Source organism: Camelus ferus, chromosome 18 (genome assembly GCF_009834535.1).
Source record: "Camelus ferus isolate YT-003-E chromosome 18, BCGSAC_Cfer_1.0, whole genome shotgun sequence".
Taxonomy (NCBI): Eukaryota; Metazoa; Chordata; class Mammalia; order Artiodactyla; family Camelidae; genus Camelus; species Camelus ferus.
Genome location: NC_045713.1, coordinates 14,836,730 through 14,861,208, shown reverse-complemented (window position 1 = coordinate 14,861,208; position 24,479 = coordinate 14,836,730). Strand labels below are relative to the sequence as shown.

At 47.9% G+C, this 24,479-nt stretch overlaps 2 protein-coding genes across 3 annotated transcripts; one reads left to right on the top strand and one right to left on the bottom strand.

The window, feature by feature from the left end:
• Positions 1-637: 637 nt before the first annotated feature.
• On the bottom strand, positions 638-10,763 carry ZNF174 (zinc finger protein 174). Of its 2 annotated transcripts, none has more exons than XM_032461136.1 (3): positions 9,570-10,763; positions 8,354-8,558; positions 638-3,698 (listed from the first exon to the last, which is right to left on the bottom strand). In XM_032461136.1, the coding sequence occupies exons 1-3, from the start codon at positions 9,975-9,977 to the stop codon at positions 3,097-3,099; spliced, it is 1,215 nt and encodes a 404-aa protein (XP_032317027.1). In that variant the 5' UTR covers positions 9,978-10,763; the 3' UTR covers positions 638-3,096. The 2 variants fall into 2 exon arrangements, with proteins under 2 accessions (XP_032317027.1, XP_032317026.1); XM_032461135.1 differs by having other exon boundaries at positions 8,354-8,576; positions 9,570-10,758.
• Positions 10,035-19,099, top strand: ZSCAN32 (zinc finger and SCAN domain containing 32). The gene is given in 10 exon segments (XM_032461058.1): positions 10,035-10,058; positions 10,393-10,425; positions 10,589-11,167; positions 11,277-11,410; positions 11,874-12,015; positions 14,038-14,203; positions 15,954-16,048; positions 16,517-16,646; positions 18,500-18,986; positions 18,988-19,099. Coding segments are annotated over 10 exon segments (1,902 nt in total).
• Positions 19,100-24,479: the final 5,380 nt, after the last annotated feature.

Here is a 24,479-nt window from a genome sequence, read left to right as displayed (position 1 = left end):
ACAGAAAACACAAGCACACAGGTTCTTCAAAACATATCAAGTTAAAAAAGCTCTTATTTAAGGGAGAGTTCCTGTCCCATCTCTGAGAAAAGTGGAAATCTGTGTTCCTTTGTTTTTAGGAGAAATCTTTGACTAACCAAACTGATTCAATAGGGGGATGTGGTCGGCTAATTGCAGTCCCCCCACAGATGCCACATCCTCATCCCTGGGACCTGTGAATGTTGTATTATATGGCAAAAGGGATTTTGTAGATGTGGTTAAGAATCTAGGGATGGGGAGATATCCTGGACTATCTGGGTGGGCCCAATATAATCATAAAGGTCCTCATAAGGGAGAGGCAGGAGGGCAGAGTCAGAAGAGAAGGTGATGTGATGAGAGGCTGGAAGGATGCACTTTGAAGATGGAGGAAGGGGCCACAAGCCAACGAACACCAGTAGCTGCTAGCAGCTGGAAAAAGGCAAGGAAACAGATTCACCCCTCAGAGCTTCCAGAGGAAACCAGCCTGGCTGACACCTTGATTTCTGCTCAGTGAAACTGATATCAGACTTCTGACTTCCAGAACTATAAGAGAAGATATTTGTATTGTTTTATTTTTATATATTTTTTAATGGAGGCACTGGGGATTGAACCCAGGACCTCATGCATGCCAAACATGCGCTCTACCACTGAGCTATACTCTGCCCCCCACCCTCTGCTGTTTGTGTTGTTTTTAAGCCACTAAGTTGTCATCTGTTACAGCACAGATAGGAAACTAATACAAAGTATGATTAGAGAAGTTCTTAAAAAAGCAACAGTGAAACTGGCCTGGGAAAAAAAAGGTGGGAACAGAATAAGGAATCAGGAGGCTCTGACCGGTGAGAGGCAGTGACAGGAGGGAGGTAAGGGGCAGGCCTAACAATAACGATAAACTCTTCTAACACTTAACACAGTCGCTGGGAAAGGGACAGCAGATTAGTCTAAAGTGCCACCAAAAACTATAAAGCACCACTGGGTCTAAGTTAAAAAAGCTCTTATTTAAGGGAGAGTTCCTGTCTTCACTCACCACTGAGTCCACTAAGTCTCTCTCTGTCCAAAAGCCAAGAGGTTTTGTCTGCTGCATTCAACAGACTGCCACCAGGATCTGATTCAGGCAGGAATGGGTCCTGAGGGTGGAGCAGAGCGCCTTGACTCTTCAATTACTCGACACCTGTTTCTTTCCGCTGGGTGTGGGCAAAGCCTAAAAGCTAAAATGGTGGAAAACCAAGCTTCTCGACCTTAAATAGCTTCTAATCCATACGGCACTGTTCCCCACCCCTCACACTGCTGACATTTTGGTGGAGATGATTCTATTTGGAGGCTGTCCTGTGCACCCCAGGATGTTTGGCTGCATCCTTGGTCTTTATCCACTAGAGGCCAGGGGTTCCCCTCCCTTCCCCCAAGTCATAGCCACCAACGATGTTCTCGGGCATTGTCAAATGCCCTCTGGGGAGCAAATCTGCTCCCAGGTTGAGTGCCATGGGTGTGCAGAGTGGAGCAGGGGGCTCATGACACAAGGTGACATCCATGTCTGACTAGAGAAGGCTCTGCGGAGCTGACAACTCTTTTGAGAGCTGGGAGGTGGGGAGGGAGAGGGGGTGGCGGGTCCTAAGGGCAAAGGGAACAGTGTGTGCAAAGACTCGGGGGTCAAGGATGCACACATGTGCCCTTATCCCTCTGCAGTGGGAGGAACCTGAGATTCTTGGGGGACACACAATAGCACAGGCCACAGCCCTGAGGTGACTGCAATCACTCAAGAATACTGATGCTTTAGAAAGAACACGACCTGCTCCTGTTTTGTTTGAGGTAGAGCACCGTCCACCAAGAGTCTTCTCTAAACTGGGAGATCGGCTGGCTTGCCCAGCGTGATGAAGCATTGTCCGCTGAGTGGGTTACAATGTACATTTTGAAATATGAGGGGGTGGGATTAGAAGATCCCTCAGGCCTAGTTCTAGGACTCAAAACATTTGAGATAAAACGTTTTGTCATTTTCAGGAACTGCACTGAGGTCTCTCTTACACAGCATAAAATTGATGGATATTTCAATGATTTTTAGCACACGTACTGAAATGACTCCGTTTCAGAACATTTTCATCACCTGAATCATTTTGTTATTCTTGAAGCTACTGGCCTGAGGGAGCAAGGAGGGTAGTAAGGATTCCCTTTGCTGTGTCCTTAGTGGTCTACACCCATATCCACTACTTCTTCTTTTTTTTTTTAACTTTTTGGTAGTGGTTGCACAATGTGGATCATTTATTCACTACACTAAGCCCTGAGACCTCCGAAGAGCTGATTTTCACCCTGGTATCTCCTCTGTGATGAGGGGTGGCTCTGCTGTTTGCTTCTTGTTATCTTTTCCCTATAGCTACAGGTCGGGGTGCAGAAGCTGGGATTTTCTTGTCCCCCAATCAAAGGTGCTCTGATATAAAAAGATCCCTCAGAGTGTGTGTGTGTGTTTGTATTTATTTTGGTGAAAGCACTGTCTACTACCCCTCTCCTCACAAAAGGAATGACCACACTGCCACTTCATGTGTCCTGTGTCACAAAAAGCCAGGAACCATGGGAAGAATATTAGGGGATTTATATTCCAATGAACTTCTGCCTTGAAGTGCACGTGGATCACTCATCTTTATTAAAGGAGTGTGCGTGTGATAAAGATTGTCTGGTACGAGGGCAAGTGCATAACTCTATACAGAACTTATCCTTGGACATATTTAGAGGATAAAGGAAGCAGCATGGGGGAGCTTTGACATCGAAGCGCTGGGGACACCTGCGGGGTTGTCCTGGTTTTCCCTCAGTAGTGACTCCCTGCTCTCCAACAGACACCCTGGTGCTCTCTGACCCAGCGCCCACACCTGCCACCTCTTCTCCATCACTGCAGTCGCCACATCCCCGTGTGTGGTGACATCCCCGTCAGCATCTTCCGGCCTCCTCACCAGCCCCAGGGGTGCCAACCACCCCTCAGGGGACCTCCTGCTTTCCTTGTAAGTCACGCAGACAGGCTTTGTGATTTACATGCAAGTCAGGGGGAGGGCGAGGCCGGTACCTTCCTTCTGATGGGAGAGCACGTGGCCCTCGCAGTCAGTCCCCGTGGTGCAGCCGGTGGTGCTGGTGGAGGTTGGAGCTCTGGCGAAAGCTTTTCCCACACTGGCCGCACTGGTAGGGCTTCTCCCCAGTGTGGATCCTCTGGTGGAGCTTCAGGGTGGACTGGCGCCCGAAGCAGTTCCCACACTCCCCGCACGTGTAGGGCCGCTCGCCCGTGTGGACCCGCTTGTGTCTCTTCAGCTCGGAATTCCACGTGAAGCTTTTCCCACAGTCCTCACATTTGTACGGTTTCTTGGCCGAGCGGGTGGCCTGGTGGCCGCGACGCTGCAAACGGCCGCTCAGGCTTCTCTTGCCGCCCTTACTTTTCTTCAGTTCTCTCAGAGGGTGGCTCTTCAGGGGGCTGCTGACGTACTCCAGCTCCCTGCAACGCCTCCGGCAGGGGGCAAATGGCTTCTGAGCGTTTGGGGGGCTACCTTGCCGCCGGGACAAGCGGGGCTCGCTCCCGTCCGCCCCTCTGGGTTTGGGGCTCCGTGGACCACTCCCCTTGGATCTGCCCGCGGACACCGCGCCCAGCTCTGCTCCGTTCGCCCCCTCTGGCCGTGGATTTTCCTTGTTGTCATTTTTCATTCTGGGGGCCTCTATAATTAGAAAGGATATGTTTCATTTCCAGGCTTTGAAGAAAGCACCACGGCAAAAGAGTTATGAAATACACTGCGAAGTTCCTTCAAGTGTGGTTCTCCACTTGGCGACTTACTTTAGACTCACTAGGGGCACTGTCGGACAAGTAGGGGGCCCCATTCCCCCAAGGCTGCTAAGCCAGGATCGCTGGGGGTGGGACCTGGAAGTCTGCAGTTAACAGGGGGAAATCCTGGGGGGATTCTGATTTATACTCAAGTTAGGAACCAAGGTCTCCAACCTCTCCCTCCTTCCTATCTTTAGGGAAAGGTTTAGGAAAGGAGAAACCGGAAAAGCAAACCCATCAGAACTGAGTATTGCCTACTGAATGAAAAGAAGGAAGAGGGGCAAAATTTCAGCACTGCAAACAGACCCTCACTTACACTGGATACTGAATGACCACCACTGTCTCTTCAAGTAACGGTAAATCCAGCAAGTGTGGTGTGTTCCATTACAAAGTTGACAGCATAGGTGATTGGAAACTGGGATATGGGCCAGACATGTACTCTAATTACAGAAACTCCACAACTTCTGACCACCAGGATTAAGAATCAGGATAGAAATGAGCTGGAGTAGCCTGTGGGCAAATGGGAGGATCTAGAGCAGTGCCAGCCAATAGGATTCCTGCCATGTGGAAAATTTGTGTTTGTGTGCACACACGCACACTATTCAATATGGCAGCCACTAGCCACATGTGGCTACTGAGTATTTAAAATGTGGCTAGTGTGACTGAGAAGCTGAATTCTTAATTTTATTTAATTTTAATTCATTTAAATTCAGATTTTAAAAGAAGCCCACACAATTATGGTCAATTGCCCTTCAACAAGGTTGTTAAGACAAAACAAGGGGGAAAGGATAGTCTTTTCTTTCTCTCTCTCTCTCTCTCTCTCTTTTTTTTTTTTTTTAGGATAGTCTTTTCAATAAGTGGTGCTGGGACAACTGGATTTCCACATACAAAAGAATGAAGTTGGACCCCCACCTCACAACATATACAAAAATTAACTCAAAATGGATCAAAGACCTAAACATAAAAGCTAAACCTATCTCTCTCTGAACAGAACAATGGTATAAATCTTTGTGACTTTGGATTAGGCAACAGTATTTTAGATATGTCACCAAAAGTACAAGCCAGCAAAGAAAAAATAAATTGGACCTCCTCAAAATCCAAAACATTTATGCTTTAAAAGATACTATCAAGAAACTAAAAAAGATAAAAAATAAATTTAAAAAAATTAAATTAAAAAAATAGGAAGAAAGTAAAAAGACTACCCACAGAATGGGAGAAAATATTTGCAAATTATATATAAAGGTTTAGTATCCAGATTATATAAAGAACTCTTACCACAACAATGAAAAGATCAATCCAATTTATTTATTTTTATTTTTTATTTTTTTAATTTGAAACATTTATTCACCTATAGATTGCCTTATAATAATGAATATTTTCATATGAAAAGCATCTTTAATTAAAACAGTGATATAGGTAGATGCTACAAATATATTCTTTAATCTGTTTCTAATTAGAAAATTGGGCTGTTTTATTTAACCTAAATTTTTCATCTTATTTCTGCTTTTTTTCTCCTCAGTTCATGGACTGTTTTTTTTTTAATCTAGTCTATTTTCTATTACCTTTTTAATCTTTACTTTTTAAACAATTGTATATTTCTACAGTCTTAATCCCTTCTAAATTTTTAAAAAATCTTTTATTATTATTATTTTTAAAATTCCACCTCATTTCATTTTTATTTTTCTTGGTTTTGATCTCCTGTTATTGATTATACACAGGTTTTAAATATTGGGTTTTTTAAAATTTTTTCTCCTTTTTTTAAGGTTTTTAAAAGACATCTCCACTCGATTGCTATTCTGCTTCAACTTGCTCTTCTATTTGATTATAGACTATTTTCAAACCTTTGTTTTCTCCCTTCTTTTAAAATTCTCTTTTTTAAAATTTTATTCCTGCATAGGCTTTAGACAGATAAATAAATAAACTCCTTAAGGACCACAATAGATAACTGATACTCCTTAAGCCACAATGCCAGAGAGATATGAGCAAGACGAAGAAGCAGAGGAACCACTCCCAATTAAAAGAGCAAGAGAAAACCCTTGAAAGAACGATCAATGAAATAGACATTGATGGCCTACTAGATCAAGATTTCAAAAAAGGAGTGATCAAAGTACTGAAGGAACTAAAAAAGATAGTGTTTAGAGACGTAAAATATGTCAAAAATGAAATTGAAGCTATAAAGAAGAGCCAAGTAGAATTGGTAAACTGATTGGCTGAGATGAGAGCTGACCTAAAGGCTGTACAAAGCAGACTAGATAATGCAGGGAAACAAATAAGTGACCTAGAAGACAGGACAACAGAAAGCACCCAATCAGAACAGCTGAGGGAAAAACAAATAAAATCTAATGAAAACAACATAAGGGACCTATGGGATAATATAAAGTGTGCCAATCTACGCATAGTAGGGGTTCTAGAAGGGGAAGATCAAAGGGGATTGAAAAGGTATTGGAAGAAATCATGACTGAAAACTTCCCAAACCTAAAGAAGGAATCAGATATCCAAGTACAGGAAGCTCAGAGGGTCCCAAACAGGAAGAACCCAAATAGACCCACACCAAGACATATCCTAATCAAGATGGCCAGAGTCAAGGATAAAAAAATGATCCTAAAGGCAGCAAGAGAGGAAACAAAGAGTGAGTTACAAGGGAACCCCCATAAGGCTCTCAGCTGATTTCTCTACACAAACACTACAGGCCAGAAGGGAGTGGCAAGATATATTCAAAGTCCTGAATGAAACCCAATTTAAAAATGAGCAAAGGATCTGAATATTTATCCAAAGAAGATATACAACTGGCCAACAGGCAAATGAAAAGATGCTCAGCATCACTAGTCATTAGGGAAACAACTGAAAACCTCCATGAGATACCACCTCATGCCTAACAGGATGGCTGTAATCAAAAAGACTGACAATAACAGGTGTCAACAGTGATGTAGAGAAACTGGAATCCTCCTAGACTGCTGGGTGTAATATGGCACAGACACTTTGGAAAAGTCTAATTTCAAAAGGTTAAATGTAGCATTACCATATGATCCAGCAATTCCACTCCTCAGTATATACCCAAGAGAAATGAAAACATACGTCTACACAAAAATTTGTACAGAAATGTTCACTGCGGTATATTCATCATAGCCCCAAAGTGTAAAACAACCCAAGTGTTCATCAACTGATACACAAACAAAATGGCCATATAATGGAATATCATTCAGCCATAAAAAGGAATGAAGTACTGACACACATTATGACATGGATGAACCTTAAAATATTATGCTAAATGAAAGAAACTGGTCACAAAAGAGCACATGTTGTATGATTCTGGACAACAAAATGTCCAGAACAGACAAATCCAGAAGCTGAAAGTATATAGCGGTTGCCAGGAGCTGGAGAGTTGGGGATGGACAGTGACTGCTAATGGGTATGGGTTTCTTTTTGAGGTCATGAAAATATACAGGAATTAGAGAGTGGTGATGGCTGCACAAGTGTGTGAATCTATGACAAGCCACGGAACTGTGCATACTTTAAAAGGGTGAATTTTATAGTATATGAACTATATCAATAAATAAAATGTAAATAGCCATACGTGGTGAGTGGAACTGCATTTGATGATGCAGCTCTAAAGGGAGGCACTTTTGGGTCTTAGGGACGAGGGGCATGAGAATTCAGCCTCCTGTTATCAAATAACAGGAGTCAGAGACAGCACACACACCCAGCTGCCTCTGCTGAGGCAGGAGAAGTAAGGACGTGTGGTCCACTTTCTTCAGGACCATGAAGGCCATGGGCTATGCGGCAGGGCCTCGGCCAGGTTCACAAGGCCTTCCTGCTGGGTGCCCTAGGTAAGTCTTCTCCGTTCCTCAGTTTTGAGAATAATCAAATCAAAGCGTTTGACTGAATGTAGCAACTCTTAAGGCATCAAGGCTCTAGCCTTCTTGCAACCCTCTTCTCTAACCTGTTGACTATATCCTTATTCACATCACCAAGACCAGCCGAAGTGTCACTGTCATTCAGTCTTAGAAATCATAGGACTGTGTAGAGCAGGGCCAGCAATTATACTGGCATTGTACCAGGGACAGATAAGGAAAGGGACACAGGGGTTTAAAGTCCAGACAATGTCACAAGAGGAGAGACAGGCAGAAAATAGCATGGAGAGGGGCTTTTCCTCTAATGAACAGAAACTCGTCCAGGCCCCTTCTAAACAAGGGACTATTTTAAGTGATGAAACTCAGCTGCAGCTTGAATGGAAGTTCGTCAGTGAACATATTTGGATTTGTCTTCACTACAAGGAGCTCTGAAAGGGACAGAGAAAAGTCAGCACTAGAATAATCCTGTTGTGCACTGAACTGTCAGATAGTCATCAACAGAAAATGATAAAAGCACACTTCTTACGCACAGTATCACCACCATTCTAATGAATGAAATTTGTTAGGTAATAAAGATCTACTTTACATACAAATTAAAAAAAAAAAAACCAACACCTGGTCTATGGTTTTTTAGAACCATGAGATGCTTTGAGGGAGATAAAGGGCTAATGAGAGGCCAGAAGAGGCACAAAGTGCTTACCTGTCCCATCCAACATAGGGGTAGGTTCCTGGAGGAGTGGGGATTTTTCCCAATGAGGAGGGCTCTGCTGGTCCTGAGATCCTGCCCGGGAAGTCTCCTCCAGAGAGCTCTCCCGGGGATATCTGTTAGGAGTTTGCGGTTGGAAGTCTGGCAGTTCCTGTTCTCCAAGCTGGGATCCGGTTTTCTCCAAGAGCACCTTCTGGCCCTGCATACAAACAGCCACCTAGGAACAAGCCCCATGCATTAGAGCACAGACTAAGGACTGACGCAGGGCAGCGTGACCTCTCACTTGCCTGTAATGACTGCTTTACCCTGGGAATTTCTGATAATGGCCTGTTGGTCAACTTTGATGGAGACTGCTGAAACTCTCAAAGGAGAGGACATGCAGAATGGAGGCTACTTCAAATCAGCCGATACTTCCTGAGTGGCTGTCCCCAAAGCTTGGGCCTTTCTCAAGGCTTGGAGTCAAAGTCATCAGAGAGTGGGGCCAGCCATGACACTGACCCAGCAGATTCCTACCATATGCCCACCTGCCTCCCTGCTTCTGCTGGAAACAGGCCCTGTAGGATCAGGAAGCAGTAGGGTGGAGGCCATTAAAAACCATCCTTATCTAATGAATTGTTCTGCCCAAGGCTCTCCTGGTAAGATCTCAGCAGTAGTGGGGCTATAAGAGAATTGCCCTACCCTTGTTCCCTAACTGCTTCCATTTCACAAAGCACAAAGCACTTCATGATTGTTTGCTTCCTCCCGAGGCTCCTACTGGGGTCTGACTTGGGGGTGGGGGTTGGAAGGAATACCGGCCAGCTGAGCTGTAACTTCCTGATTCAAAGTCAATGTTCAAGATACTTCACTGGGACAAGGTCTAATAAAGTTCCCCCAAATCAGATCTGACCCAGCAGGATGACCCTGTCTGCTAAGAATCTTGATTGTGGGGAAACTTCAAGAGAAATGGGTGGGAGGAGACCTGTGGGCAAAGATTCGAGAACCCTAGTTGATCCTCTGCTTTCTCACTGGAATGCAAGTGGCTCAGTTTTCTGCAAACCTGTTACATTTCCCTGGGGAGTGGGAGGGTAGCGTGGTAGCGGGTAGGTTCCAAATAGAGGCCAGAAGCAACATTTTAAGTCTGGACTTGGTCTATCTAGGGAAAGATCCAGAGATCAAACACTCTCCAGATGAAAAAGAAATCCTCCAGGTATTAAGAGAGGACCCTCCTTACCCACTGCTTTGGTCCCTTGGCTGCTCTGTGAAAATCTTCCACCAGGGTCACAATCTCCTTGCTGCTCATTGGACATCGATGTCTGACCCGAGCCTGGATCTCTGGGGGCAAGATGTTCAGAAACTGCTCCAGAACCAGCAGCTCCAAAATCTGCTCTTTGGTGTGCACCTCGGGCTGTAGCCACTGACGGCAGAGCTGCCGGAGCCGAGAGAGTGCCTCTTGGGGTCCAGACACCTCTTGATAACAAAACCGTCTAAAATTCTGGCGGGAGAGCTCTGGATCGGGCCACTCTTTTTGCAAGGCGGGCTCCCTTTTATCTTCTAGCCTTGCTATTATATGTCTCTCTTGCTTCGAGGAAGCCTGAATGTGGGTCTGCGAGCTCAAAGTTATCTCCATTTTAGCTGCCATTTTGGGGCTCAGGAGGCAGCTTCTCTCTCCTTGTAAACAGCTCAAGCCTTCGGGATCATGGCCCTGAATGCTATAAAGATGGTAGAAACGAAGCTCCTCTGAGGATGCTGGGGAGGAAAGGATGCAAACAGAGCCTCCTCATTCGTCAGCCTTGACCCCAAACTCCTGAAGACGACACAGTCCCTGGGAGTGGGAAGAGTCTGTTCTTCTGCCAATTTACTCAACTGTTTTGCAAACGGGGAAAGTCATAATGTCCTAAAAGGAAACTGGGAAAAATACCGCTTTTATTTCAGCGACAAGCATACGAGGTCTCAGAGCAAATGCGCAACCAGACCTAACAGGCTGGTAGGAATCCCTGGGAAAAGTTGATGTTGTCATCCAGGTAGTCTGCACAACTCCCCCGCATCCTCCTTAGGCCGACCGTCAGCACTTCGCCGGGCGCTACAGGGTGAGCCCAGGAAGGCCACGGCGCGCGCCGGGGGTTAGCAGCTGGCGGCAGCCTCCTGCTGGTGAGTAAGGTACACGGGGGCGCGGCAGCTGCTCGCCCCCAAGGCTCCGAGGCCCAGCCGGTCCGGCCTCTGAGGGCTCACCGATCCGACTCCGCGCCCCAGCTGGTCCTGGGGTTTGGCGAAGCTGCAGCACTCTGGAGCGCGGCTCAGCTACGTGGCCGGGTGCGAGCTCGGGAAGGCACCTGCGACGGCAGCGGCGCTGACAGAACTGCACCCCGCGCCCACCTGCAGCGGACTCACCTCTCTGGGGACCTGGGACCAGGAACCCGGAGCCAGGGCCGGGGGCGGGGCAGAAGCCGCTTGTCACGGACACTCCCACTGGCGGCTGAGGAACCACGTACGCTACGGGAGGGCCCGCCTTCTCCCAAGAGGGATTGGCTCTTCGAGGGCATTCTCTCTGGCCTATTGGCTGCTGGGTCTGTCGATGCTGGCGAGAACGGCGCAGTGCACTCCGGGAGTTGTAGTCCGCTGGTACGACTTGCGAGCAAGCGCAGTGGGTTCGCTGCAGCCAGGTTCCCGGCTCAGACTACTAGCCCCGCTGCTGAGCCAGCTTGGGGAGTCGGGAATCCGCGCGTCCGGGGAGTGCTCCGCTTCCTGGCGGCCAGGGGCTCGCGGCTGGGCTTCACGCAGGCCGGCGAGCCGCTTGCAGCTGGCAGTCGTCTCAGAGGCAGCTGGGCCAAGGCCGGGCGCCCCTCACACTCTCCGCGGTCACCTTCTTGCGACCCGGCCTTTCGCCCGGTGCGCGACCCATCCGAGCCAGCCGGAGCCGTCCTGATCTCTGTGCCCGAAGCTAGGCTCCCTTCGGCAAGTGACCCCCGGCTCGCTGCAGCAGAAGCCGGAGGACTTGTTCTCCTATTCCTCTTCAGCCACTGTACCTACCCCTAGCACCGAGTGCACCAGGAATACTCAGTGCATCCTTGCCGAGTGAAAAGTGAATCAACCCGACTCCCCATCCTCATCCTGTTTTCCGCTGAGTGGATTGTCACCAGAAAGAAACACATCTTTGAGAGAGGAGTATTTTTAAATTAAGTATGAATGAAATGTTAGGGGTCAGGACGAAGGCAGGCTCCGCCTTCTACATGAAACTAGGACAGCATTTCTTAAATTATTCTTCAACCAGAGAAGGTGTGGGTTGTATGAAAATGTGTAAGGCTAGGAGTACAGGTTCTAGCCCTGGCCTTGCTGCTGAGGAACGATGCTCTGTGACGCTCGTTTTTCGTTAAAAAGGACCATTAACAACAATGCCTTTGCTTTCTCTAGCCCCTCCTGCTGCATTGAAATGTAAAGAGAATATAAGTGAAGGCTATTCAACCTGAATCCATGATTTTAAAAGTTTTTTTTTTTTTTTTAAACTCCTGTAAACAAGCTCACCCCTTTGGTGGAGGAGGAATGGACTGGAGAGTGGGACAGAACTGCAGAAAGCTCCCATCTTACATCGTCCCAGTTTAGCAATTTCCGGGAAATTCGGACTTTTCTCACCCCACCTGTGTGGAAAATCGCAGAGAAGAATTTTGACAGGCCCAGCCTGTGTCAGTCACCCACTCCTGTGGTTGGGGGAAGGGTACTAAAATGAGTAGCCTGACCGGGCACGACTAATAGGGAGAGGCTCTTTCACAAAGGGAGATGCTGCTGTGAGCAAAGGGAATGCTGGAAAACAAGAGCAAACCAGAACAATCATTTATCATCCACATCGTGTGTGTGTGTGTGTGTGTGTGTGTGTGTGTGTGTGTGTGTGGTGGTGGTGGTATGTGTGTGTGTGTGGTGGGAGAACGGCCTGATAGTGAAGAAAAGGGTAATACTTTTCCCTCTTTAAGAAGAGGTGGCCTTTGGGAGGGTGGGTCCAGGCTTCTGAGGGTAAGGAGAGCAGGGACAAGACCCAGGCATGTGGGGAACGTGAGAAAGAACAGCTGGACTACACTGAGCAGCAGTTTAAGGAATTCATCCACAGAATATTGGCTAGGGAGAAAACTTTTTTTGTTGTTGTTGATATTTTTATTGCTTTGGCTCCTTAGCTTGGATTGAAGAGGGAGTAAAGGGAAAGGATAGGAAGGAACTGTAAGAACCAGAGTGAAGGCCTGTGGGATGGTTTTATGCTGTCTTTTTCCACTCTCTTCAGCCTCACTTTAGAGGTGAGCCTTTTTCAACTGAATCTGCACACCTAGGATGTGCTCATGTCTCTGAATCCAGAAAGACACACTTTTCACTGGTACCCAGGAGAACCACTTCCCAGTGATAAGAAAAGGGATAGAATCTGATCTGCAGGGGGCAAGTGGCAACCAGTGAGCCAGTCAGTTGAAGCAAAGCATGGCTGCAGTCAGGAGTCCTCAGGCACACCTGTCCCCAAGCAAGGAGTCCCCACAGGGATAGAAGTCATCCCTGCACTGCAGCAGCCCTGACTCTGAAGCTTCCCGCCAGTGCTTCAGGCAGTTCTGCTACCAGGAGGTCGCTGGGCCCCATGAAGCTTTCAGCAACCTCTGGGAACTCTGCTTCTCAGTCTCTCTCCTCTGTCACTTTAAGGATGAGTTAGGAGGTTGGGAATTAAAGGATGAAGACGGCAGTGAAAGAAAAAAGTTGATTTTAAGTATCTACAATATGCCAGGCTTTGGGGATTTTACAGTGAACAAGACAGGTGTGACCCCGGGTTGCTGGAGCCTACACTTCACAGGGGAAACAGTGAGTGCTCTGAAGGAATAAGCAGGGTGATCTGATAGAGAATGACCGTAGGGGGGATGCTAGGGGGCCAGGCCTCTCTGAGAGGCCATCTGAGCTGAAATGTGAGGGAGAAGGAGGAGCTGCTGTGCTAGGAGCTGGGAGGAGGCTCTCCAGGCACAGAGCACAGTGCACTCCAAGAGCCTGAGGCTGCCGGGGACTTGGCATGTTTGAGAAAGAAGGCAGGGCTTGTGGCTAGAGCTTCAGGATCAGGAGAGTGGTGTGGGATGTGAGAGGGGAAGGCTGTGCTTCTCAGGCTGTAGAGAGGAGTTTGGCTTTTATTGTGCATGCCGTGGGAAGCCACAGACAAGTGTTAACAGGGACGGACGAAATCATACGTGCTACCTACTGTATTCCATGTAGAGAGAGAATGGATTAGAGGGTTCAGTAGCAGAGAGGATGCAGGGCAGCCAGTTAACAGGCGATGCCAGCAGTCCAGACAGAGGACAGTGTCCTGAACCAGGCTGCGGGGTGCAAGGATGGAAAGGGGATCTTCTGAAGGTAGAACTTGGTGATGACTGGATTTGGGGGAGAGGAAAGGGCAGCAGTGCGGGGACCACAGGGGCTTTCTAAAGTGAAGGCTGACGTTCCCACTTAGCAAAGGCACACCGCTCTTAGCGCTTCTGTGTGTCAGGCTCCATGCTGGGCACTTTCACGTAAATGATCTAAATCACTTGACACCACGTGATTGTGGCCAAATTCCATTCATTTTTGTTTTATTAACAGTGGCCCTGAGAATATTCCTCTTTGACTGTCTCACTTTGTTCCTTAATCCCACTCTCAGGGGCTGTCAAGCCCAACTTAGGTAAGAATTTGTAGTGACAGATGATTTCTGTTCTCAGGGCCCGGATTCTGGGAAGGACTTGAAAGTGCCCAATAAGGAGACGGCCCCTTTGGGAGCAGCCAGAGAATCACTGAGATCCCACCTGGAAAAGGGGCTTCATCCGGAGGCATGGACCGCAGCGGGGTCCCGGAGCTCACACCAGAGACCGTGGGAACAGGCAGAAGGTGAGCAGGGGCCTCCGCCCTCACCTGAGGTGGGGAGGAACAGTCACCTACTGGAGATGCAGGTCTGAGTTCCAGTCGCCCCTGGGTACCAGATTAAATGTCTTTGAAATACACCCAAAAATCAAGATTTCAGATTTTAGTTGATGATACTAGCACTTACAATAAGGGGCGGAGATCCTTTGTGTGTTCAGTTCTCTTTAATTACAGTTTAACTCTATTGCTCCTGGGTCAGCTGTTATTCAAGGTGAGCATGTTCACCTTGCCTGGGCAGAGGAGTTCTTCATAAACTTGAAGACATAACCCCCTTCCCCATCCAGCTTAATCTCTTCCAAAATACATTTTCCCTATTAGTTTTGCCTTTCTTCCCTAGCTCTTTTTTTGCCCTGTCTTAAGTTTTTAGAAAAAAAATTTTTTAATTAAAATTAATTGAGGTGAAATTCACCTAATGTAAAATTAGCCATTTCAAGTGAGCAATTCAGTTGGGTTTAGTACATTCACAATGCTGGACTATCACCACCTCTATCTTTTTCCAAAACAGTTTCATGCCCCCAAAAGGAAATCCCATATCATTAAGTAGTTGCTCCTCATTCTCTCTTTTTTGATTTGCCTGTTCTGGACATTTCATAGAAATGGAATCCTACAGTATATTACCTTTTGTTTCTAGCCTCTCTCATTTATCACATTTCCAGCCTATATCATGACTTTGTTTTTATGGCTGAGTATATTCCCCTCCACAGACAGAGCAAGGCTCTATCTTTCTAAGTTATTTTCAGGGAAGCACTTTGGCTGCATACATTTCTAGATCGTCCTGAATGCCACTGCTACCTTTTCTGCTTAATTCAAAGCTGCCATTACAAGTTGCTAAGTAGTTTTTGTAGCCACCTCATCTTTATGTAACTCAAATTCCTAGAGGAAAACATTGTGTCTTCATGCTGTTTAAAAAGGCGAGCTTCTGCTGTTGAAATGAAAACCTAAGAGTTTATTTGCTTTTGTATCTTTTTAAGCAAAGTAAATACACTAACTTTGCCATTTAGCATTTTTGTTAACCCTTGGGAACATCTGTTCTCTTTGGTGTGTGATTTATGAGGCTTTGCGGTCTGAGCAGATGGGGGGCAGGACTCACTCTGTTCCATGTTCTGCTCCCTCAGCTCACCGTGCCTGCGGGCTGCTCGGATCCCAAAGTGTCACAGACCTCCGAGTGTCCTCTGAAGTCCTGTTAAGAAGTCATCAAAATGCACCATTTCCTTTGTACTATTCCTGAAGGTGGGAATCTGGGACAGAATATATTATCTTGGTCTGAAGAAAAATAAAAGGATTGAGTTCCTGCAGTATTTTTAAGAGCACTGTGGTTACCCCTGGGTGACTGGGCAATGGGACATTTCCTCCCTGCTTCCCAGTATTCTATTAAAAATTTTAAAAATACAACATGTACATATTTCTTTAGAATGAAAAAAAAATTTTAAAGCCATTATGTCAGGAGGAATCTGGAAAAAGGAACTTCTTAACACAGAGACAGGCCATTGGCTAGGGCAGTGGTCCCAAAACTTGACTGCATCAGACCCCTCTAAGGATGCCCAGGCCTCACCCCCAGAGTTGCTGAAGCATCAGGTCTGAGGTGGGGTCCAGGAATGTGTGCCTCTGATGAGTCCCAGGTGCTGCTGCTGCTGCTGGCCTGGCACCCCACTCGCAACTCCTGCTCTGTGGCTGCGATGTGGAGGCGCCCTCTAGCAGTGGCTGTTTTCTCCCCCAGCCTGGCTCACCCCGCAGGTTCCCAGGAACCTTCCTCAGAAGAGGGGCCTTGGACGCCAGGAGACAGGTGCTGTACTCTGCCCAGACAGGGCTCAGGTGAGCTGTGATTGACACCTTTTGTTTCTTTGGGTTCCCATCTCACCTTGCACTCACTCTCACCCTAAGTTCCTTCTTTCCCGGAGATGCTGGAAAGATTTTTCTGTGGTCCATTAAGTTTCTCTCGGGTTGTTTTCTTGTCCTGTCACTGACATCATCACATGAGTCTTTATCCATGCTGATCTTTCTCCTGGGGGCCTCACCTCCCCCTTTGTTTCTTTTTCTGGGGGTGGGGGTAGGGGGAGGTATTTAGGTTTGTTTATTTATCTTAATGGAGGTACTGGGAATTGAAGCTAGGACCTTGTGCATGCTAAACACACGCTCTACCACTGAGCTATATCCTGCCCCCTCCCCCTGCCCTGTTTTGCCCCACTCTGATAACTGTGGTCCTGCCTCTGCCCCTACTCCCCACCGCAAGCTAGAGTGGTGCTATTTTATTGGCAGCAGCAGACCCCGGTGTCTTTACAGGGACCAGTCGCGTGTGAGGACAGAACCGTATCTGTCCATCAGGAAGGACACGCACACCTTGGCCCTACGCAGAGGGCCCTCTGCAGGGATGCTACACAGAAGAATGACAGAAATGCCTCACTAGGTAAGGGTCCGCATTCCCTCTGGGTCCACAGTGGATGTGTTCAGTTGTTCGGAGAGAAAGAGAGAGACCGAAAGAACCCAAGAGGAAAGGAGACAGAGGGACAGTGGGGAGCCTGTGACGTAAAGAAAGAAGGAAAAAAACAGGAAAACACAGAGTAGGCAAAGACACAGAGAAAAGAAGACAAGGAAATAAAGACAGAGACTGAAGGAGGGAAAGCACCACCTCGGGACAGGGATGGACTGCATGCGTGACAGTGAGCAAGATCGGGAGAAGAGACAGTGGGGACACAGGGTGTGGGGAGGTGGAGATAAGCAGGAGAGGGAGACAGAGAAGCAGCAAGAACATCACAGAGCTGGAGACAGACAGCAGCCAGTGAGGCCCAGACTCTGAGGGCAACAGGGGAGAGAGGAGCGAACCTGTGCACACACCCAGCTGTGATGTGGCCTGGGTAGCAGAGAAGATTGAAAAACAAAACAATCCAACTGTGGCAGTCAGCTTCTATGCCCAGGCCCTTCAGGAGGCAACAAGATCCCTTTCTCAGAGTTTCAGGACTGATCTCTTGCCTTTTTCCAAATCAGTTCTGCCCCATCTGGGCTGTGCCTCCTCAGAGCAGCCTCCCTAACCATCAGATGCAGAGACAGGCTCTGCCATGGGCTGCAGCCTTGATGTCTCCTTCCTGCATCTTCACATGCAGAAGGAACCTGGATCATGGTCCGAAGGTCATCCTGGGTGGATCAGAGTATGAACAGGGATGCCAGATATTCAGGGCTTCAGCATGAGGAAAAGGTGCCAGACTCCCAGCAGTGAGAGGAGTGGAAGTGTATGAACCAGCAAATGGAGAAGAAAAAATTCAAGGGGAAAGCACAACAGCCAGACTCAGCCGATGGGACAGACACAGCCTCCCCCACCCCAGGGCTAAGGAGGAAACCAGGACTCTCTGGCCTGTTCTCAGTGGCCTTGGCTGCATGAGAAACTCCAGGTGCACCCGCAAAGCAGCCAGCCCTGCCGGGAAGTCGCCGAGCTTCTGTGTGAACGAGGCTTCCACCAGACTCTGGAGCAGCGTGGAACCAGTTTGGGAGCTCTGGGCCAGTTACTGTCGAAGGACGGGAGGCCGCAGCCAGGAGCCCTGTGCCTTTGCGGAGGAGAAGGAAGATCTGCCGGCCTCACAGGGCTCCTCCAGTTCTCCCAGTGGCTTGGCAGACAGGGTTGTGGAGGCCAAAGGGCTAAGCCAATGCCCAAAGGGAAGTACAAAGAGGTGGGGCGAGAGGACACAGCGAAGGGCTCAGACACCTCAAATCCGACAGAAAGCAGCCAGGCCAGGAAACTCCAGAGCCACTCGGTGAGGGCCTCTCTGCACACGTCCTGGAGCTGATCACCTAGAAGCAAACTGCTCCCCAACATTGTGCCGTGTCTTCCAGCTATAAGTTGAGGATGGTTCCTGTTCCCTCACTGATGGTGATATGTGGGTTGAAGGCTAGAGTGGACACTCAACGGATAGCCATTCACTTGGCCACATGCAGGTTACACAAAGGGAAAAGTAGTACCTAAACATGTGCTGTTGTGAAATTGGAAAGCCAAAGTCAGGTGCTTTTCAATGATAAAAATGGTGAATTGTGTGAGCAGATGTTATCCATGGATTTTGTTAACAGAACATAAAAGAATGAAGATGATGTTAGCCAGGGGATCGAGCACTGTATTCTCCCTGGAACGTGGGTGATGTCCTAGCAGGAGCTGCTGTGTGACTTCGAAGGGCTGTCATCTTGTGGCATAGTTTGAGAGACTAGGATGTGACATTGTGGGCTGCTAAAACCCTGCACTGCTGTATCCGTCTGCTGTGGTCTGATCACTCCTGGCAGGAGGCGTACACTGGATCTATGGAGAGAACAAGATACTCCTGGCCATTCCAAGTTATTCTCAGTTTTATGAAAAACACCAGACCAATCATCAGAACAGCCAGATCTACAGGGTCATGGTGGAATGACTCCAGGAGCAGGGGTTTCTGTGGACCCCAGAGCAGAGTTGCACCAAGTTCAAAAGACTGCAGTTGAGTTACTGCAATATGAGGACAGGCTACATGCCTGAGCCTTGTATCCTTTACAAGGAAACAGGTGCCCTTTCAAGCTCCTGGGCCTCTGCACCTACCATGGCAAGTGATGCTGTTTCTGGCCAAGAGGGAAGTGATGTCGAGGCTGGAGAGCTGAGCCAGCAGAATGGGGAGCCCACAGATGTTGGAGAAGGTACCACTGTGGATGGTGCAGGCAGGGATGAAAAGGACTTCAGGGATCCTGGCCAGGAAGTTAGGAGGGCTGGCCTGCCAGACCTGTTCCCAAACAGATGTGGTAAGAGTCTTGGCTCTGATCCTCAAAGGATGGTACAGTCCACTCAGCCATTATTTAGCATTCAGAGGGAGCCGTTCTGCTCCTGGCCTTGTCATCATCTCCATGTATGACTTTATATAGGCCGGGTTTTCATAGTGTTTGAGGATCATTCCCCTTGCACGTTAGAGCCCCAGTGTTGCTTTGCCAGCCTTTTTCATGGAGTCCATGTCATTTTTTTTCCTCCCTGGAGTTCCACTTAACTTGCTTCCTTAGATTGCCAGTCAGGTCTCCAGCCCAGACTCTCTCTTCTGTCCTCTAGGGCTGACACTCCTTGTAAAACTAAGCCCGGGTTACCCAATGCCCAGGAACTTGCTTTCTTCCTGTTTGAGCTGGCCAAACCCAGGGTGGTCTTTTGTAACTCCTCCCAGAAACTGGGTCACTCAAGAACTGAGACAGAGTCACTGATGACACAGAGCGTGACTCCTAGCCTCAGCATTGTCACTGGGTCACAACATCCAAAATGAGATGTGATAGGAGAAAAGTGGGTGGAGCTTAGGGTATATTTACCTGTGATCACAGAATTTAGAGCTTAAAAATATTACAAGTAGAAGAAGTTAGGCTTTTAATTAGCAGAAGTCTGAATCACATGAGAATTCTAATTTGTATTTATTCTTAAAGGTAGTTGTTAACTCCTTCCTCATTCCATTGTTTTCCTTCTCCACAGTTCGATGTATTTCTGTTCTTTCAGGTTTTGAGATCAAGAAAGAGAATCTGAAATGGGACGATACAGAGGAAGCAGAAATGAACAAGCCTCTTCAGAGAAAGTCTAGTGACATTTTCTGGCGCTCTGAGCTAAGACGGGCTGGGCGGGTGAGCCAATGCTAACAAGGCAACGTAGACTTTCTCCGGCGGGGAGTGAGGAGAACCCCACCCCAGAAGCCGGTAAGTCACTGCAGACTTCGTACTGGGGAGAAGGCCGGTGCACACCTCCTGTGTGGGAGAAGCTGCCCTCAGAGTTCTCCCTCTCACCAGCAGCCAGCCCCCAAACTGGGAAAAAGCTTCTAAACGTCACAAATGTGGGAAAAGCTTTAGTTGAGGTTCTTGTTTGACATCAAAGAATCCACACAGGATAGAAGCCGCACAAGCGCACTGAGCGTGGGAAAGCCTTCAGGGATCACGCCAGCCTCACTGCCCGCCTGGTGACTCACACAGGGGAGAGATCCTGCTGCTGTGGGGCAGGTGGGAAAAGCTTCACCCAGAGCTCCGGCCTCACTGGCCACCAGAGGACCCGCACTGCAGAGAAGCCTCATCAGCGCACTGGCTGTGGGGAGAGATTCAACAACAGTTCCCAGTTCAGTGCTCACTGGGGAGTCCACACTGGGGAGAGCCCGTACAGGTGTGGGCAGTGTGGGAAAAGCTCCAACAGCTGCTCCCACTTCAGTGCCCACGACCAGAAAACCCACACCAGTGCTCTCAGCGTAAGAAAAGCTTCAGTAAGAACTCTGCCCTCATTCGCCATCAGTGGGTACACATAAAAGTGGTACACACATCACGGGAAGGAAGAGACACACTAGGAGTGTGCAGGAAACCTGACAGATCAACTCCTTAGGTCAACATGTGTTCCTCGGTGCTTCCTTGTGCTTGTGGAGTGTTTGACTAGGCAACTCCTGGCTTAGCAGTAGACTTGTTGACAAGTGGATCTTAACAGCCATGTCTAGGAATAGAATTCAGCGTAAGAATGCTGAACTCTTTCTAGCTCTGCCTGGGACTCCTGAGTCCTGTCTCACTGGGGACTTCAGTTTTGCTCTGAAGGGGAGAAGGCTGTAGGATCCCTAAGTCCTGCCAGAAAACCTGCGTATCCTTGCTCCCAACAGAGAATGCCCCTGCTAGTGGCCTGAGCAGTCTTTCTGGGCCACATCAGGGAAGAAATTCTCCCCCTCATGGAAAGCACATCTAGAAGTTAACAGCCTGGATCCAATCTAAACCAGTAACTGACCTCTAGGAACCTACTGTTAGGTACTACTGCTAACTTCAGAGCAGACCACTACTCTGTAACTCAGCCACCACCAAAGAGGAGGGAAAAGGAAAGGAAGAAAAGGTAAATCCACTGGGCAACACTCAATCTGTTTCCCTAAGTAACTTAATCTCAGAGCAAGTGTAACATCTAGGTCAGCCTTTGTAAGATTTCTCATCTTACCATTGCCTCCACCCGTTTCTGGTTTCTTATCTCTTAGAGTAAACACTTTTGACATGTTTATAAGCCTTACTATTTCTGTTGACAATAAAGATGTTTCTCCCTCCACTTCCTTGGCCCTTGGTTATAACCTCCATTAGAAATTTTTTACTCATGAAAGCCTCCAGGGTCCTAAGAGGATCCAAGTATAGAACCTGCTTCAAGGCAGCAGGACATGCAGAAAGGAATAAGGGGCAGGAAATGGGGAAAGAAGGACCAGAATTGGGTTGGGGAGGTCTGAACTATCACTGAGAAGGGAGGTGATCACAGGAGTAAGGGAAATACAGGGGCTGCAGGAGGCTCTGAGTGCAGGTGAAAAGAAGGGTGGGTATAAGGAGCACTAACAACTAATATCAAAACTTACTGAACCAGAAAAAGGCATAGATATTTAAAGCTTTTCTGGATTCTCCATGATGAAAAAGTGGTGAAGGAGGGGAAGGCTGTACTCGGTTCTCAGCCTGTGCACACAAGGTGTCAGTACCTTGCCTAAGCTTTGGCAAAAAGGAAGTGTCATGTTCTCTGCCTTGAGCCTTCTTGAGGAATTAGATATGAGCAAGAGAATGTATACTCTACCTCAAAGCCAACCCTCCCCCCCATTTTAGGGAAGGAGAAACAAAGGCAGGACAGAAGAATATACTTTAGCATTTCCTCAGGGTTAGCCTTGCCTGGACCACGCCACAGTTCTCTGCATATACAGTCCTTGCGCTTGGCCCTTAGGCTATGCGGGTCAGTTCCCAGAGCCACATACTTACCTCTGCTCCACAAAGGGAAGAAACGGGACCTTAGAAAAGCCTGGGCAAAGGCAAAGAAGTAGGCTTGAATGTGACCTGTTGCGGACAGCCTGACTTCACTGGAGAATCACGGTGGGGAAGAGGGAGACAGCCCAGGGGTGGGTCAACTACTGAAGGGCTGTGGGTACCAGCTCAAAAAAGCTGGCCTGGATAAGTGAGCAGAGCCAGTGAAAGTCAATGGGCGTGCGAAGGAAGTGGAGGTACCGACACCTAACCAGCAGGCTCCCCTGATTCTTGCCTGGGCCTACGTTGGCCAGGGAGACTGGGATGCAGCTGTTGAACCCCTTGCATACTTAGGTAGCCTCACCCTCCAAATTGCTTTATCCTCTAGGGTGCTGGGCAGAAAAGGAAGACAGAGTACAGAGCTCCCAAGCCTTGCCTGTCAGTCTCTCGGGATGGTCTGGAGTAGACAGGTAAGAGAATATGTTCAGTTATTCATTCATTCAGGAAATACCTGATTGCCTATAAAGTACCAGTCATTACACAGGAGCTGAGAACAAAGCCATGAACGAAGTAGACACAGTATCTTCCAGAACCACCCTCACTGGACCCCTCAGAAATACCACCACCACCCAGCCCAGCCCCCAGAGCTCTGAGTCCCCGCTCTGCGGGGCCACTCTTCCAAGCTTCCAGGTTCTGATAAACCCAGCCTTCCCCTATGATCCCCCCATTCCCTGTGTGGTCACTGCTTCCTACAGTTACCGTCTCTTGCACCTTAGTGTCTACATCCCATTGCCAGATGAGCCTGATCACTGCACTAACCACTTGAAAATAAATGTGAAGTAGGTTGTACAAAAGGCAGCACCCGAAGTCTGTAGATTTCATCTGATGTGTAAACTTACACTGCTGGTTTGGTTCAGCCCTTCAGACATCCATTAAAACTCCAGTTTTCCACTGTACCTTAAATGCTGGGGCTCTCCCTACAGCTGCTATACCTCCATTCCTCACTGAAACATTTTAACTAATGGATGCAATTCTTCAGTTGACTATTCCTTTTTTCCAAGGATTCCTAAGCACTTCCCATAGACTGGTTCAAATATTCTCACAACCCAGAGAAGTAGGGCAAGGCCTGCAGGATGTTAATAACCCTTTTCCACATCTATTGCGATTCCTCAGCCTGAGGTGGCAGATAGGTGGTCACAGCCAAAACCACAGCTGGGCCCCTCACGCCTCCTACTCCACTTCCTTTCCTCTTGCCACCTCCTGTCTGCCTCACCTGTGAGGGACTGCCTTGCCAGTTTGGGAACAGCCCGGAACTTTTGGGATCCTGGGCTAGACTGTGCCTGTTCATCACTAACTGCATCACGGGCAAATCCTCACTTTCACCATTACCAGCTCCAGTCTCTTCTAAGTCCTGCTGCTCATCCTCAGTGTGGCTTCTGGGTAGAGACAAAGAGAAGGACTGAGCGGTTTCACATGTGCAGGTCACAGGACTCTAGCAAATACTCTGGCCACTCCCTGGGGTATAGTAGTTAGCCTGAAGGATTTTGAACTTGGTGCTGTCCTGCTCTGGCATCTAGATGAAGCTGTGCTCCTGAGGTTGCTCTGACAGTACCCATACACATGGTCATTCTCGTGGCACCTCTGGAGTTTTTGATGAATCTGGGATTCATTCAGAATTGCAAGTAAAGTCTGGGTTTCCTGGTAGCCCCACTGCGTACCTGCTATCGGAGGTCAAATGATTTGCATAGTGACTGAAGTGAAGGAGCTGGATTTTGAATATGGGTCAAATCAATTTCAAAATTTTTAATTTTTCACTCTCTCACTCTCAACACTCTTCTGGCTAACAATTTCTGTGAGACCTCAAAACACAGACCTTTTTCTACATGTTTACACCACCAAGGCAGCCTTATTGTGGCAGGGGCTGTAGGTGAAATGCTATTTGTAAGCATCCGGCCCAGTGATTGGCACATAAAAGGTGCAGAGTAAATGGTCTGGGGTGGTATAAGAGAAACTCCAACTTACATGAACTTCAGGTGTATCTCACTACTTGACATATATTTATTCATTTAAATTCTGTCATTCCTACAAGAATGTAAGCTTCTTGGGGAGCAAGAAACTTGTTTTGTTCATTGCTGAATCACAGCACCCTGAATAATGTCTCATGCAAAATAAGTATCTGCCAAATGAATGAATGGGTGAAAAAAACACAAGGAAGTCTGGGGTGTTCAAACCTGATTAACTGACTCCATGCCCAGTACTTAAGCACTAGAAAGAATATGAAAGGAGATGAAGACTGGTCTCTGAGATGTCTCTAGGATCTGTCTCTCCTTCATTTCCACTCCTATAGCTCCAGGAACTTCAGCACTATTGACATTTTGGGCTGGACAGGTCCTTGTTGTCTGTGGGTGGGCAGGTGTCCTGTGCATTGTAGGATATTTAGCTACACTCCCGGCCTCCACCCACTAGATGTCAGGAGCACCTGCCAGCCTTGACAACAAAATTGACTCCAGACATTGTCAAATTATCTCTGAAGGGGTCAAAACCACCCCTGTTG